At 49.4% G+C, this 17,465-nt stretch overlaps 1 protein-coding gene across 16 annotated transcripts in view; it reads right to left on the bottom strand.

Annotated features, from left to right (window-relative positions):
• Positions 1–6,014: 6,014 nt before the first annotated feature.
• The window catches only part of Mbp (myelin basic protein), a 110,547-nt gene continuing 99,096 nt past the window's right edge, over positions 6,015–17,465 (bottom strand). For 4 of the 16 annotated variants that reach the window (XM_006526456.3, XM_006526453.3, NM_001025251.2 and 1 more), the window contains 4 exons: positions 16,445–16,480; positions 16,019–16,051; positions 12,594–12,716; positions 6,015–7,540 (listed from right to left, as the gene is read on the bottom strand). In XM_006526456.3, coding sequence (XP_006526519.1) covers positions 7,496–7,540; positions 12,594–12,716; positions 16,019–16,051; positions 16,445–16,480 — 237 coding nt within the window. In that variant the 3' untranslated portion in view covers positions 6,015–7,495. Of the gene's footprint in view, positions 7,541–12,593; positions 12,717–16,018; positions 16,118–16,444; positions 16,481–17,465 lie in introns of all 16 variants that reach the window. The other 12 variants (XM_006526454.3, XM_006526452.4, XM_030250356.1 and 9 more) reach the window with 6 other exon arrangements.

The raw sequence follows: 17,465 nt of genomic DNA, 5'->3' as shown, positions 1-17,465 counted from the left end.
GTGTGTGTGTGTGCCGTGCTCCCAGGCTTTTTTTTTTTTTAAGATGTATTTATTTTATGCATGTGAGTACACTGTAGCTGTTTTCAGACACACCAGAAGAGGGCATCGGATCCCATTACAGATAGTTGTGAGCCACCATGTGGTGGCTGAGCCATCTCTCCAGCCCTACATTTCCCTTCTTACCATTTAAATGTAACTGCTTCATCCAGGTACCCCTAGTTCTAGACAGCACTACACAACTCCCCTAGTCCCCCCCCCCTTCCTTATCTGCTTCCCCTCTGTCACAAGGAAGTACAAGGCCAACCTACCACCTGTAGTCCCTCTAGGTGTCCTCGGCCAGCAGCCTGGGTCACAACCTTACTCCAGGCCCTCCTGCCAAGGCCATATCTGGCCATCACAGCTCTCTAGAAAAGGTAGAAAAGGGTTACCCTTTTAACCACCTTACTTCCCAGTGACTCTTAAGGGACACACTGCTCTTTAAGTGCCACACAGCCTTTACTGACTGCGGTCACAACTTTGTTTGGTTGAGTGATAGTTGAAAGTGTCTCCAAGGAGCCTTGGAGGCTCATGGCCAGCTCTAGTGGCAGGAGAATTGTCCAGAAGGTCGGCAAACACCTGTTAGAGGACAGGTGGCAGCAGTGGCAGCCGTGCCCCTCCCCCATCACCATTTGACCCCAGTGCTGAGCAAGCTCGACAGGAGCTACACGGAGCTACAAGAGTATTCAGCAGATACTCATGGTCTGGAAGTGATAGCGAGTCCCAGCAGTTTGTATGATAGTTCACAATGGAGGGCAGTCCAGTGGAGTGGAGATGGGAGAGTAGGGTCCCTCCCCTGCCTCATAGATACCTGGTGAGCATGCATAGCCTTCTGACCTTGGCATCTGATTTACACTGTAAACACTGGTGTAAACCGTATGGCCAACAAGCAATGTATCCTTGGCTGCACATTCTGATTGGTCGTTTTTTTTTTGTTTTTTTTTTTTTTTTTTGTTGGGGAGGAAAGGATTTATTCAGCTTACACTTTTGACATTGCTGTTTATCACTAAAGGAAGTCAGGACTGGAACTCAGGCAAGTCAGGAAGCAGGAGCTGATGCAGAGGCCATGGAGGGATGTTCTTTACTGGCTTGCTTCCCCTGGCTTGTTCAGCCTGCTCTCGGAACCAAGACTACCAGCCCAGAGATGGCATCACCCACATGGGGACCTCCTCCCATGATCACTAATTGAGAAATCCTTACAGCTGGATCTCCTGGAAGCATTTCCCCAACTGAAGCTCCTTTCTGTGATAACTCCAGCCTATGTCAAGTTGACACAAAACTAGCCAGTGCAAATACCAAAGTCCACTATGCTCTCAACATTCTACCCAGCATTTGAATAATACAAAGACCATCTTTATATGGTGCACAAAAGATCACCCTAACGCTTGTGCATGCAAACTAACTAAACAAGTTATAACTTAGCTATACCCTCAGCCCCCAAAATAAATGCTTTATATTGGGATAATTTATTTCAGTTGCCTTTGCACTTAGGAATCTATATATGCATGCATAGTGGTATTCTCACATGATTGACCTTAAAGATAGTTCTCTTAAGCATGCATCTGATTGGTCGTTCTTACCTAATATCACTTCATTTGCCATTCCAGTGACTGTTCAAGGTCTGCAATAGGCAAATCCCAATATCAAGATGAGGCATTGGTACTGTAGAGTCTTAGCTCCCAGTGTGGGGTTGAGGAGAATAAGAAATACTTGGGTAAAAATAAACATGCATCATTATGGCTGAATGCTGCTGTTCCCATTCATGCCTTGAGTGTTAACTACCACTGTTACTATGTTTATGAGACAGATGGGGCCAGCATTGGGCACTGGGCAGGAGTTAAGAGCCACTAAAATAATTATTGTCGATGGAGTTCTTAAATTTGTATATTAAATGTAGTGTGTGTGTGTGTGTGTGTGTGTGTGTGTGTGTGTGTGTAAACACACTGTGGAAGTCAGAGTGCAAATTTCAGTCTGTTTTACTCTTCCACTATGGAGTCCCAGGGGTCTAACCAGATTGTCCTGCAGGACAGCAATCACTTTTACCTGCTGTGTCATGTCCCCAGCTCAGTAATGAGTTGTTGTAAGCATTTCTTCTGACATTCATTTCCCTACAGTGAAGACACTGGGGGATGGGCTAACTTGAGTACCTAATTAGTTCCTGTCCCAGCTACTTTGACTAATGGGACTGCCAGTTAAATGACCAATAGCACTATCTTTATGGCTAGCACCAGTCAGAAGACATCTAACGGCCCCAGTTCCTGTAGGTATATCCTCAGCTGGGCTGTTTGAAGCAGTTCACACCAGACTTTTGGCTCTGAGGAGCCTAGATGAACCTCCCTTGACACAGCAATCAGCCCCAGCTATGCCGGAAGAGGAACACTGTCCCTGGTGGTTGAGCTGGGGAATAGCTTCATTGGTACTGAGTGAGTGGTCAAACCTCCACCTTTGTGATTGGAGCTAAGCAGAGCCCTAATCCTGGCTGGGTGTTGAGGGCTGGGGAATCTTGCCTTCTTACACTCACACAAGTCCAATACGTGTTTCTCTCATATTCTTGGATGTGTGGTCTTCCACTGGGGCGTGGTCAACTCACCAGAAGCAGCACTCTAAAAGAAAACTGGCTCTCCCTTTCTTAGCAGCTACCACTAGGCTAGGGCTGGGAAATCTCACACCACCTTTCTCCATGCCCGGGTTTTGTCTGGCTTGTGTGTGTGCAGGCTTGTGTTTCTATCCATAGATGAGTGCCTCTCTCAACCCATCAGAGAAGCTTCTCTTTGCAGCTGATGGCATCTTGGTGTGGTTTCTCTTCCTGTGATAAAACACCATGTGTAGGCACATATTTCTCACAATCTACTTTTATAAAGGTTCAACTTCCTCTCTAGCCCACCACCCACCAGAAGTGTTGGAGTCCACCAAAAGACCCTCACTCACAAAAATCACAGAGACCGACATTGTTGCAAACCACAGAGTTTTTTTTTTTTTTTTAATTATTCCAATGCATTGGGGCCTCCCCCCCTCAGCACACAGGCAAGAGGAGAGACCCTGAACAAAAAAAAAAAAAAAAAAACCCACACTTTTTATACCTTGTAGGGGGCAGATTTAGGCAACAGGGCTAGCTGGCTTATTCTAATTGTTGTAGCAAGTGTAACCCTTTCAGGCATTGGTTGGTTTGCATGGGGTGACTACCTTTGGCCTAGTCCCTCACTCTGCCTGCCCTTAGGGTTTTTCTCAGCATTGTTTAGTCAGCCAGCTTCCTTATCTGGCTCTGCACTTGGCCTGCTAGTACAGTTTGGAAAGTCCCTTCAGAGGGGGAAGGGGCTGGGTGGTCTTGAATTTATTTTGGATTCTACAGAAGTAGTGGAGAAGAAATGTTATTGTGATACAAGGGAAGTGGACATGTTTAGAAATAGTTCTTTGGGGGCGATTTCAGTCTTCATTATTCAGCGGCTGCATCCAGTCTACTTGGCAGACACCACACACAAATTAGCAAGGGCAGTTCAATACAGAAGAAACCCTCAAGGATGGCCAACCTGCCCAAGTCTGTAGAAGTAGCAAGAAGCTTCAGGAACCCCACAAGAGGTTCTCTGGCGAGTTTCTGTCTATGAAGGCACCACAAGCTTGGCTCAGCAATGCAATGTAAGGTGAGCCGATACATGTGTGTCATTAGGGAAGACTAGTGAGGTGGGCAAGTCAAACCAACACTCGAGCTCCTACTGTTTGTGGGGTCAGGGTTACATTCCTTCTAAACACCACACAGCCTTTCACGTGTCTGCTTTAGCAAAACATCCTTTCACCTGTGTGCCCCAGCAAAACATCATCTGACACGACTGACTTTCCAAAGAGACCAGAAGTTTCCTCTTCAACCATGACCAAAAACAGCTTGGGGAGGAAAGGGCCAATTTCACCTTATAACTTACAAGTCCATCATTGAGGGAAGCTAGGAACTTGTAGGCAGGAGCTGGAGCAGAAGCCATGGAGGGGTACTGCTTACTGCCTCGCTCCCTGTGGCCTGCTCAGCCTGATTTCTATCCAGGATCACTTGCCCACAGTAGGGAGAACCCTACAATATCAATTATTAGTAAAACGCCCTACAGGCTTGCCTACAGGTCAATACTATGGAGGTATTTTCTAAATTAAGATTCTCTTTCTCAAGATATGGTTAGGGTTGTGTCAAGTTGACAAAACCCAACCAGCACAGGGTGATGAGTGCAGAGACCCACAACTGGCCATGGTGCAGAGACTAAAAGATGGCAGAATGCTCTGCCCTAAATGGGAGATGGATGTTATATCCCTTTCTCCCGCAGCTCATGGTTCATTGCAGGAGAGATGGCGAGATGGCGGAAAGACTTTAAAATAGAGCCAGGGGTGGTGAGTGACCACGGTGGAGCAGCTGCTCCTATGAGGTTATGGAGATTGCGGCAGCAATGCATCTTTAAACAGTGCACACATCTTTGTATTTCCAGATCCTTTATTTGGGAGGATTTTGTTGGCTAAAAAGGACAAGGAGATGATTGGACATCAGCCTTTTGTTATCTTTGTAAGATTGTAAAAATATTTTTATGTGTGTGAACACCTGCCTGCATGTATGTGTGTGTGTGCTTATCTAGTGTATGCCTGTGTGTATGTGCATCTCGTGTGTGCCTGCATGTATGCATGTGTATCTTGTGTGTGCCTGCATGTATGTATGTGCATCTTGTGTGTACTTGCATGTATGCATGTACATCTTGTGTGTGCCTGCATGTATGCATGTGCATCTTGTGTGTACCTGCATGTATGCATGTGCATCTTGTGTGTGCCTGCATGTATGAATGTGCATCTTGTGTGCACCTGCATGTATGAATGTGCATCTTGTGTGTACCTGCATGTATGCATGTGCATCTTGTGTGTGCCTGATGCCTGCGGAGACCAGAAGAAGGTACCAAATTTCCTGGAACTTTAGTCACACACTATTGTGAACTCCACGTGATTGCTGGAAACCAAACCCAGATGCTCTGCAAGAGCAGTCAATACTCTTAATGGCTGACCAACTCTCTAGCCCCTGGTGGGTTTTTGTTGTCTGTTTTGTTGTTGTTGTGGTGGTGGTGGTAGTGGATGTGTGTGTGTGTGTGTGTGTGTGTGTGTGTGTGGAGACAGGGTTTTTCTGTGTCCTGGCTGTACTGGAACTCACTTTGTAGATCAGGCTGGTTTCAAGCTCACAGAGCTCAACCTCTGCTTCCCCAGCGCTAGGATTAAAGGCATGCATTTTTGAGACAGCGTCTCTTGCTTAGAACTCATTACATAACTTTGGCTGGCCTCAAATTCATGCAATCTCCCGCCCCCACCTTGTGAGTGCTAGAATTATAGACGTGAGCCCCTGAGCCCTGGAGGTAAGGTTTCCCGTCAGTCAGTGGACCCCAGGAACCTGCACTGGTTCCCTGTGCTGGAACAACATGCCCCAGAGAAAGACTGTAATGTTGGCCCATGGCAAGCCTTCCTCCCACAGCTCACAAATCTGATGGTTTTCCATAGCCTGCCTTGGAAACTCAGAAAGGGGCCAGGAGCGCTCTCAAAACCAACAGGAGAAGAGATTTCGGGTAATCCTTTAGAAAAAGAAGTCTCATAACCAAAATCAATGGCAAGAGAAACAAAGGACAAATGGGGGGAGGGGGGAAGAATGCTTCACTTAATCCCCGTCCGCCGTGGATAAAGCGCGTGACCCGCTTTTCTGCAGTGTTTCCTAGGACAATGGCTTTGAAAAGTGTCCTCAGAGTGACTGAAAATCCTTTTCCTTGTGTGTTGTGGGTCACTGTCCCACATCACCTCTACTCCATCTTCTTGATTTATCAATGCATGGCCTCCTCAACGTGCCCCTTGAGGTATTCTCCCAAGGGCACCGTGAAGCAACCCGGTGCCCCTGAGGAAGAGCCCTCCACCCTGCGACGAGGCTGTGCTTCACTCGGGCTCACGCCTACAGGCTGCCGTGCAAAATGAGACACCTGGGCAAAGATCATTGCAAGTTTATTATTTTATTTCAATATTCAAGAATAGTAGGTGCTTCTGTCCAGCCATACTGCAGCTGCGCTGTCTGGACGAAGCCATGGGCAAGGTCGTTCAGTCACACTGGAGGGCAAACACTCCCGTGGGACAATCTGGAGGGTTTTTTTCTGGAAATTTCTTCCCTGCTTTTTCTCTTACCCTCACGTTATTGTGGCGATACATTAATCGGTGTTATCTTAAACCCACACTCTACTCAGAGTTAGAACAGATTAACAAGATGCAGTATTGGGCTACATCAACCATCACCTGCCTTCCTAGGGGTGACGGTGCCAGTGTGGGGCTCTTTGGAAGGTCTACAGAAGGCATGCTAAATCAAAAGACATAGTACGTTAGAGGGATAAGGAGGTGTCGATGGACATTATTAGACTGGGGTTCTCAGCTCCTCATCCCTGGAGCGTCGCCCAGGCCAGCCCTGCATCCAGGGCAGCGACTCGATTCAGTGACAGGAACCCCCCTAAAGCTAAGAATGAGTCCTTTCTAGGAGGCAGGGAATGGTTATTTTTCCACCGAGGTTAGTGTGTACCAATGGGCACTGCCATGGCGAGCTGCCGCTGACCACCCCACCATGAGAAGTGGCCAGAGGGACAGCACGAGGCCACCAGAGAACTCCTGCAGTCCCACTTCCAGATGCGCCATGTCCTTGGACTCTCCCTGGGCTCTGAGAGGAAACAGGGTTCTTAAAAGCACCAGCTCTGGGGAGCCACTGAGGAGAGATGGTGACATTTGGCGGCCACACATATCTCCAGCGTGTTCTCCTAAGTCCCCGTTTCCTGTTGGGGCCATTGCCCAGCCCACTCGCCCCTTTCCTTCCCTCTGCCACGCTCGAAATCAGCTGGTGGGGTGCAGGGGATAGCTGGCCTGGAAGTGTCCCCAGGGCCACCCCACTCTGGACTCTCACAGCTGCCCAGCCTGTGCTCACATACCACAAGCCCCCGTTGTATAAGCCACTCCAAGACTGTCTGATCCTGTTAGGAAAAACAAAGCTCTTTAGGGGGAAGAAAACAAAGGAAGCCTGGACCACACAGTCCCCTGCGCCATGCTCTCTGGCTCCTTGGCGGTGTGCCTGTCTATCCGCAGTGCCCACGGAAGCTGGAGGGGTGTGCCTCACCGTGAAAAGTCTGAGGATGGAGTAGGGGTGAACTTGGAAGGGTGTCCGTGCACCTGAACCTCCGGAGTCGAACAAGGTGCACGGGGAACAAGTCAGGGCTGAGAAGACCCCGAGAAAACTCAATCTTCAAACGAAAAGGGACGAATAGTTTTAACCAGTCGGGGTGCCGTGGGCCTGGCCCCACCGCGATCACGGCTCCACGGGATTAAGAGAGGGTCTGCTCTAACTAGCTAATCGGTGCAAGTAGAATTAAAAGTTTAAGGCAGTTATATTAAGAAGCCGAGGGCAGGATTCGGGAAGGCTGAGCGGGGAGGGCTCTCAGCGTCTCGCCATGGGAGATCCAGAGCGGCTGTCTCTTCCTCCCTGGGAAAAAGAAAAGACAGGAGTTAGGCACAAGCCTGTGTAGCTGCGGGGCGACACTTCCCCTCCACAGTGCTGGTTCTGTGGTTGTCCAATCACAAGCTGTTCCGGCGGGAAGTGATATCCCAGGACACAGAATATTCCCTCGATTTGTCACACCGCCTGCAGAAAGCCCTAAGTGGAGTTTGTAGCTTAAGGCAAAGCCCCTTGACCGTGAGCCACAGGGCGTGGCTAGGTCTAAGGCGCCCACAGCATTGCCTTTGCAGGGAGAATGCTTTAGCTTCGTTATCTTGCTCAAAACAAGCTGCTTATTTTCTCTGCTAGAAGACTGAAGGCAGTTTGGGGCTGGGATCACTGTCCACAGTGTTTTCTAGAAAGCGGCTTCAGTGCTGATGAGCATAAGAGCTGCCCCCCACTTGGGGAAAGCGCCCTGCCAGTGCTACCAAAAGACACTAGCTGCACACGGGCGCGTGTGTGAATGCGGGCATGATAAGGCTCTTGAAACCCTGAATTGATGGGTTTTCTAGAGACCAAGTTTGCAATTAAAAATGAGATGTGCCCAATCAGCTTGAGAGGTAGCGCAGCCTACAGCGACAGCAGCGGCCGTGGAAACCAGGGATGCAGACCTGGGCGATGTCCTCCTCCAGGATAGGGGCCCTGGCCTCACCCGGAGAGCTCTCTTGACCTGACCCAGTTTTTCCTATGTGTATCATGGGCAGAGCTATGCCTGGGCCCTGCAGAGCACTGACTTCTTGGGAAGTCTTAGAATCTCTGTTCTAGAAAACACAGTGTACCTGGACTGAAACACAGGAGTCCAGAGTCCAGCCAAGCCTCAGGTGACTTCTTTTTTGAAATGTAACGGCAGACACATCAGTGCTGTTTTCTAGTAGCCACTGAACACCCGTCTGGAGCACCTGCCTGGAGCACCTGCCTGGAGCACCTACCTGGAGCACCCGCCTGGAGCACAGGCCCTTCCACCTGATGCCCTGCTTGTACTCACAGCCAACCTTGAGTACAGGCTTATTTTATATGATAATCAAAGATCAGAGAAGTTGAGTCATCTTCCCAAGGTCGGCCAGCAGAGGGAAGCAAGGGCTAGAGCCAGCAAGGTGGGCACCCACCACTGCTTCCATTTTCTTTCATGCCTTTTGTCTCTCGTGCCACTTGCTCTGTCTTTGGTGGGCGTTAGGCCCCATAACTGGTAAACCTGCGCTCACCAGGAACAGGTTGATTTAAACGTGTACCTGCGATGTGAAGCGAGCACTCTCTGCTGGATACCTTTGTCCCCATGAGACCCTACAACCTCATGGGGACACTACAAGAGGCAAAGGCTCCTTTTATCCACCTAGAAATAAGATGTGGGTCCCAAAGACACAGAGAGCCACTGATTCTCCCCAGCCCAGGTGCTAACTGCCACACTGAACTAGCGAATCAGAGCCCTTCCCTCAGAGCCGGCTGCTAAGAGCTTAAAAACAAAAACAAACAAACAAAAAACAAAGCAAAACAAACAAAAAAAGCAGACAAGCAGGAAGCGGTTTGGGTAGAGTGGTGTTAAGAGCCAGGGAGCCCTTTGAGCTCTTCCCACCTGGTCACGCAGCCTGTCAGCCCACATGAGCTACCTAGGTAACACAACTTAATTATATAGCCACACACACTGGAAATCATCAAAGCTTCCTTGATCTACATAGAAATTTAAAGCAATTTACAAAACTGTTTACAGAAAGAAGACCAGGGAAGGTGTTGAGCCTATTTCAGAAATGTGAGTCTCACACACTCCTGAGGCCAGCACACAAGTTACATATGCACCTAAGTGGAGCTGTGGGGACTGTCCTATCTCCTGAGCATCCTTTAGGCACTACCCAGGGTCAATACATATTCCCTCAGAGCAGGGCCCTGTCTCCTGGGTGGAAGGAGACACTGAGCAATCCAAGCCTCACACACCAGGTTGATTCTGCCACACGCCATGTGCCTGAGGTTTCTGAGCCAAGGGTGAAGTTAAGCAGAGGGGATGGACTGGGGCTTCCCAGGTGGATGTGGTTGCCGAGGCAACCGCTAGCATCTGGAGCAGAAAGGTCTAGGGAATCCAAGACCAGGATGGCCGTGAGGTTATTCAGCACCGGTGACCCCTGGCTGCATTCAGAGGTCACTGGAGAAAATGCCTTCCCACGACCTCTCCTACCACCTTCAGAACCTAGGCAGTTGGCCAAAACGAGTGTTAACATGAAGATCTAGGGTAGAACTCATTTTTTACTTTGATCTACCTTGGGTAGCGCCTATACTTTGCCTTGACACAGAAAGCAGGTGGTCACTCGCTTGCTTTCTGCTCATATACCCGGGTGTGAGGCTTTCTCCCTGACTGTCTTAGGTGTGTGGTTCTCGCTGCACATGACACCACGCGATCCATATGCCCTGCCCTGTCTGGGCTCTGCGGATGCTCATGTAGGATGCAGAAGCCCATGTCGCCTGCTCTCTGTGTAGGATGACCACGGGCACACACTACTAGTAAATGCCTGCAATGGAAGGCCCAGGGGGATTAACTCGATGAGCCTGTGTTACAGACCCAAGCAGTCACAAACCACGAAACCTTGATGCAGTGGTTCTCTTGGGAAGCATATACCTCAGATCCGAACCTCTGCACATCCCAGTGTCAGCCATGACCTGAGAAACGGCTCCAGGACAGAGCTTGTCCCCTCATTCTTATCAGAAACAAAGGCACTAGAATCTGAAGTATGAGAATCCCCTTTTCCAAATAGGCAGGCCCCTCGCGTGCCAAACATGAGAGGTGGACCACGAATCCAGCAAGGCGTCTCCCATTCACCACCCAAGGTCGGTCTGTGGGAACGATGCAGCTGGCGCGGATGCTACAAGATGGGAGTCAACAGTGCATAGATTCTCACACTGTTCCTTGAACCATCAGCCACCTCTGCTTGATACCATCCAACAAGAATAGTAATCTTTCATCCAAGAAAGAAGCAAGAAGTGGGCGGGGGTGGGGGGGTGGCGCCACTGTAGGTGGCACCTTAAGGTTCACGCCTGCAGTGGGGGCTCTGGTTCATAAGCCTCTGTCGTCCAGGTTGTTCATCTTTGCCTCAGAAAAGAAGCTGGCTGCAGAGAGCAGAGAATAGCTGACTGTGAGTGAGTTTGCTATCTGTGATGTCAGAGCCCAGACACAGGTCTCCTCGCTCAGACGGAGTGAGCAAAAAACGGTAGCTTTGGATGCCATACTAGGAAGCAAGGGGACTTCTTAGATAGTGCCAGGCTGGTCAGGAGCCATGGACTCAAGGATGACACATGCCACAGAGCCTTAAGTTAGCATGGAAGCCACCTCCAATGGCTGCCAGGATCGACACTGATGAGCCTCACCCTGCCTCTCTCCAGCCTAGAGGCTTCTGTGACATAGATTCATAACTGGAGAATCAGCCATGTGACTAGATTCCTGGATCTTTATAAACAAAAAGAGTTTCTTTTGTATCATCTAGCCCAGAGACTCTGTAACCCAGTTGCTGCTTTTCTGTCTCTGCCAGTCAGACAGCTGTCACCCTGACACCTGACTGCAAGTCTCATCTGCCATCATGTCCCCAGGATCAGGGTCAGAGTCAGAGCTCTGTTTCTGGGGGGTTGGGTCCCTCTCTCCTCCTGGCCCAGCATGTCAAGGGCGACTCAGCTGGTCTCTGTCTCCTAGAACCCTCTGAGGCCTCCTTCACATGCTGTTCCTACACGTGTATGCTAGCCCCTCTTCTCTATCTTAGCAAGTGTCACATCTCTGCCTTAGAGATACAACCACCCCATTCCCTCCATGCTGAGCTTGGCACCATAGTCTCAAGGGGTGTTGGTCCTGCCTGCCAGGAAGGAAGCGCTGGCCCAGAGTATCCTGGATGTCCTGACAGAGGTCACTGTGGCCATTGGGGATGTGGAGTGCTGCAGAATTGCCAAGGGAGGGGGACTTTGATCTATATGAATACACTGTCTCTGTCTTCAGACACACCAGAAGAGGGCATCATATCTTATTACAGATGGTTGTGAGCCACCATGTGGTTGCTGGGAATTGAACTCAGGACCTCTGGAAGAGCAGCGATTGCTCTTAACCGCTGAGCCATCGCCCCAGCCCAAGGGGAGCTTTTATTAGGGGAAAATCTGGGACTTGGTTCAGAGTCAAAACCTAACCTGGGTACTCATGTTCCTCCGAGATAGACCTCATCTTTGGGGTTCCCTGGGCAGGGAACACAGGGCATCTCTGAGCTCTAGTCATCACTTTGACCTTTTTAGAGACACATCGTGAGGTTTTCTACACCAGGCCAGCACTGCTCTATAAAGGTGCCGTTTGGCTTGTGCTGGAGTCGCAGTCACTTCCATGCCTGCCGTGTGCCCCACCACCAGCTCACCAGACCTGAGGTAAGTGGGCACATGATCCCCTTACACCGTGGGTAAGGAAACCACGTCTCAGAGAGGTTAGGAGCTGAGGCCACAGGGCCAACAACAACAACAAAAATGACCCTGACATCTGTCACTGGGTCTGTATGATTCTAGCACCTATGCAGCTAATTGCAGGCCTCTTCCTGGTTTTTTTCTGGGTCCCTTTTGAGTGATTTTAGTGAGGCCCCCCTCAGGGGGTTTCCCTCAGCTCCTTCCACATACAGGTGCCATTCGTTCTCACCTAGGCCCTTGACTTATATCTCTAGGGAGAGAAGAGACACAGTATGGGCTTATAGTAAGGCCCAGAGAATGCCTGTGCATAGCATGACAGCATCGTTTGAAAAGACTCTTGGCTTCACATTAAGTTCCTAAGATACCCAGAAGGAAGACAGAACTATGTTGGCTAAGAGCAAAGGAGGGAAGGTAAGTTGTAAGTGAAGATGGTCACTGAACCCTTGGGTAAGTTCAGCTCGGGATTCTGGAATTCGTCTTTCTGCTAACACTCTTCCTGATCCCTGGCATTCCCCTGGGGACACGGTTTTGCCTGGAGGAGTGGGGCACAGTGAACAGAGAGCACGGCTCCAGGCCCCCACTTCCCGCAGAGGTGCCCAGGTGTTTCCCCGTGGTAGGAATATTACATTACCAGCTTAAAGATTTTGGAAAGCGTGCCCTGGGCGTCGTAGGCCCCCTTGAATCCCTTGTGAGCCGATTTATAGTCGGAAGCTCTGCCTCCGTAGCCAAATCCTGGCTTCTGCCCCTCGGCCCCCTGCAAGAAAAGACCAGAGCTCAGTGTCTGCTCATAGCTGCCACCAGGGACTATCCAGGAGGAAATTAGCCACCAGGTGGCATCGGCGAATCATTCGGGAGCAAGAGCAGCACGGAGCTCTGATGGAGAGGGGCTGTAGAAGTGCCAGTCCCCAAGTTTATCCATGGGTGTTGCTGGAGAACAAAGGGCCTGGGCCATGGTTGCTGAATATTCCAGGGCACAAGCGCCCAACTTTACAGACAGCTGCAGAGCTCCATGCCAGGGCATCCTTGTGAGAGAAAGGCAATCATCTCTCAAATTCCCACCAAGGGCCTCCACGCTCATCAGCAGAGGAAGCACACCAAAGGTGCTGGAGCCCAGGGGCCAGAAGTGTCACCCTCTGCCTGGCCCTTAAGTTTTTCTCTGCTGGTCTTTCACAGCTCAGATTGTGCCTAGCCATGCTGTGTGCCCCAGAGGAAGAGAAGGAGGAGAAGGAGGAGGAAGAGGAAGAGGAGGAGGAAGAAGAGGGGGAAGAGGCGGAGAAGGAAGAGGAAGAGAGGAAGGAGGAAGAGACGGGAGAAGACAAGGAGGAAGAGGAGGAGAAGGAAAAGGAAGAGGGGAAGGAGGAAGAGAAGGGAGAAGACAAGGAGGAAGAGGAGGAGGAAGAGGAGGAGGAAGAGGAGGAGGAAGAGGAGGAGGAGGAAGAGGAGGAGAAGGAAAAGGAAGAGACTGTGGACTCTGTAAAATTTACCTTTCCTAAAGTAAAAGACAGATTTCCCAGTCTTTGGTCCAGGGCAGCCTCTCAATGGTGGCCATGGTGGGACCTAGATATGGGTTCTTATCTGGTGCCTTGGGCAATAGACAGTGAGGCCTGGGATGTGAGACTCTCTGGGTCCCAGTGCTGGCTTATCTACAAGGAATGCCCTCAGTAACCCTGAGCGATGACATTGGCATTCTGGGTAAGGTCTTCATCAAGCCTCAGTGTGAAGTTCAGCAGGCTGACCAAAAAGCCTCTGTCTGCCTCACAGGGCCCCGCCCCAAGGGAAAGGCACAAGACTTTGTTTGACAAGGAAATGGGAAAACAGCTGTCACTACTAACAGCTCCAGCATCAGGACCAGCCACCAGCCTGAGCTGCACCTAACACCCTCAATGTTCCGTGCTGACTCACAGCAAGCATTATGCAAGACGGATGTTGAGAAGCAACCCAGCCACCTACCATCTAAGACGCGCTGAGGGCAGGATTAAGACACTTCCAGGCACTTCCACATACCTGGCCTCCTCGAGCAAGATGGAAGTTAGACCCTGGCCATATGAGCCAACATTCTCCCCTGATTCCAGCTACTGACATCATTCCCTCTCTTTAGTCTCTGTTCGGGCAGATAGAGGTCCCTGGCTGTCAGGAGGCTGTTTCAGTTTTAGGTGTTCTGTTGGGGTAGGAGCAAGGACACGAGGGGGGACAAGGTCTAAGCTGAACGTGTGCTTGGGGCAGACAGAGCCACCCATGTGTCCTGGGGGTTTCTTGGACGCACAGACTCCCGGATACCACAGAGAAGGGTTGTGGCACTTGGGGAAGAAACAAGTGGCAGAAACAGGCTTCTTTGGATGATCTCTGGCCCCCAGAACATGGCTTTTTTTTTTTTTCCAAACCAAGAATTTCTGAGACCTGAACAGCTCAACTTTCAGATCAACACTGTGGGACTTTCCTAGTCGATTTCACCTTGGAAAACATAGAGAATATCAAGACACAGACAACAGAGTTTTGCGAGAGTAAGAAGGAGTTTCTGGAAGTCCAGACAAGAAGGCCATCCTGAAAAGAGGCGATGAAAACCCGAAGGGACTTGGGACCAAGAGAGACCCAACGGGGCCCTGTGAGACCCAAACTAGAGATTGCAGAGAGAGAGAGAGAGACACCAAGACCTTGCCTGTTCGCCGGTGGGTCAAAGGGCTTCTCCTCCTCCTACTCTCTCACAGTGTTTCCACAATGCCCTGACAACCCATGCCTAAGACATACACAGCAGTAGCTAAAATAAGAATTTTGGATAAAATGAGGTGCTGTTCTTCACATCATCCTTATCTCTCCTGGCACAGAAAGTTAAAGACAGAAAGAGGCCATGGGTGGGGGCTGTGTGGGGGCTGGGTAGACATCTTCTTGTCACCAGTTCCGAAGATTTGACGTGTGAGAAAAACATAGGTACATTTACATCAAGTGGTTCATAGCTCAGTATGAGGACATTTGGGAATGGTCCAGGAGTTCCACAAATTTCCTCTATCTTTCAAGCAAATTTCCTCTATCCTTCCTTTTATATTTTTTCCTCTGTTTGACTTATTTTTACTTTCTGAGACAGGGCAACTCTGTTGCCCCACAGTTACTTTGCTCTTTTAGCAATCCCCCTGCCTCTGCCTACTGAATACTGGCATTATAGATATGTGCCCCATGTTTGACCCTATCTTCTACCTATGGTTGTTTATATTGTTCTCTCTCTCTCTCTCTCCCTCTCTCTCTCTCTCTCTCCTCCCTTCCCCTCACCTCTTCTCTTGTGCGTTGTTTGGTTGGCACAGATGGGCTCTGTACCACACTGCCCCCATAGATAAGATGACCTCTCACCCCACCCCACCTCTGGCTAACAGGCTGGTGTGTGCATCTGTGTAGCTCTGCAAATTACAGCTGTTTAACAATGAAGAGAAAGAACCATATCTAGTATTTGCTAGCATCAGGGATCAACACACTTGATTAGGACAAATCAGTAAGCATTTTAAGCTGGCGTAGACATGAAAACTTGCAAATATTTAGAAGCCAAGCTGTTCCGACCAGTTAAAACCATCATCAGAACTTTGATCTTGTGTCTAAAAACCTAAAACCCTTACGGAATCTTTCTTGGAGGTTTAGTGGATCTGTGTTAGATGCCACTAACACACAAACAAAACCCCAGATCTTCTGGATTAACAAGTAGAAGGGTTATTGGAAATGGAACAAGAGTTTAGCATCATTATTCTGCATCAGCAGTACTGTCTTAAGGGGTGGGCAGCAGTGTAGTTTGGTCTACTGAGCCTTGTAATATGGCCCTTTCTTGGGAAGGAGCTCAGAACACTTGTGGGGAGGAGGTACAGGGCTCTGCAGTGCCCGGGATGCAGCCTGGCAGCAACCCACACTGAAAGGCTTCCTGTCTGCCTGGAATAGAAAACAGCCTGCCAAGCATGGTGGGCGAGCTGGGCCGGGCAGGACAGAAAAAGCGAGTGTTAAGCAACTGAAAGAACTTAGAAGTCAGTGGGCTGCGCGGGCTGCAGGGGATGAGGAAGCAGAGGAGACGCAGTCATCACCTACCCAGCTAAATCTGCTGAGGGACAGGCCTCTCCCCTGTGAGGAAGAGAAAGAAACAGTGACGACAGAAACATTGACGTGGTGATCGCCCGGGACAAAGTCCTGAAACCAACAGGAACAACCAGGTGGCATTCCTCCCCCCAAGAGAAACAGGCTCCCTCAAATGCACCACATTCAGGGATTGCTAGGCCTGCTCAAAGCTTCAAGGCCAGGACGTGAATCCCAGCTCAGGGGGACACTGCCTGGAAGCACCGGCCGTGGACGCAGAACTGGGGACCTGCTGCATCTCTGTCCCAGTGGGAGCCTCTGGGAGCAAGACTTGGGCAGATTCAGGGAGCCTTGAGCCCAGTTCCATTTGGAACACATTTTGGGATTTCAGGATAATCATATGAATGAACTCTCGATGAACCAAAACATCCAAGGCCTTACCTTCCCTTGGGATGGAGGTGGTGTTCGAGGTGTCACCTGGAAGACAGAGAGGGGTGGGCTGCAGTGACTCACTTTCTTGTAGGAAGCCCCACGTCCTCCCAGAGGGTCCCACATGACATTGGACATAGTTCATGTCCACAGACATGGTTCCAATCTACCAGGCATCAGAAGCTAGCACATGCGTCTATATCATGCCCTTCCTGGGGCTGGAAATGGCACATCTACTGATGCTCAGTTTCAATATGATGCCCCATTTAAAAAAAAAAATCTCGTGTCTGTGTGTGGGCATGAGTGCACAGACATCCATGGAGGCCAGCAGCCGCAGTGGGGCTGGAGCTGTAGGCAGTTGAGCCACCAGCATGACTGGTGGGAATGGAACCCTGGTCCTTTGCAAGAGTGGTGTGCTGGCTAGTTTTATGTCAACCTGACACAAGACAGAATCATTTATAGTGTATTTTCTTAATTATTGATTGGTGTGAGAGAGCCCAGGCCATTATGTTTGTTTGAATGAGAGTGGCCCCCACAGGCTCGTATATGTGAATGTTTAGTGCCTACTTGGTGGAACCATTAGGAGGTGTGGCCTTGTTGGAAGAGGTGTGTCACTTGGGTGGGCCATTCCCACTCATTGCTCTATCCATCCATCTATCATCTATCATATCTCTATCTATCCATCTATCTATCTATCTTGCATCTATCTATCCATCCATTTATCCATCTATCATCTATCTATCATATCTATCAATCTATCATCTATCACATCTATCAATCTATCAATCAATCAATCTATCTATTATATCTATTTATCTATCATCTATCTATCATATCTTCCTATCAATCTATCATCTATCTATCTATCTATCTATCTATCTATCTATCTATCTATCTACCTATTATATCTATCTATCATCTATCTATCATATCTTCCTATCTATCATCTATCTATCATATCTATCATATCTATCATCTATCATATCATATCATCTATCAATCATCTATCTATCTATCTATCTATCTATCATCT

This window comes from Mus musculus, chromosome 18 (assembly GCF_000001635.26).
Source record: "Mus musculus strain C57BL/6J chromosome 18, GRCm38.p6 C57BL/6J".
NCBI classification, from domain to species: domain Eukaryota; kingdom Metazoa; phylum Chordata; class Mammalia; order Rodentia; family Muridae; genus Mus; species Mus musculus.
Note: the sequence above shows the minus strand (reverse complement) of the source record. Positions and strands in the feature narration are given on the sequence as shown.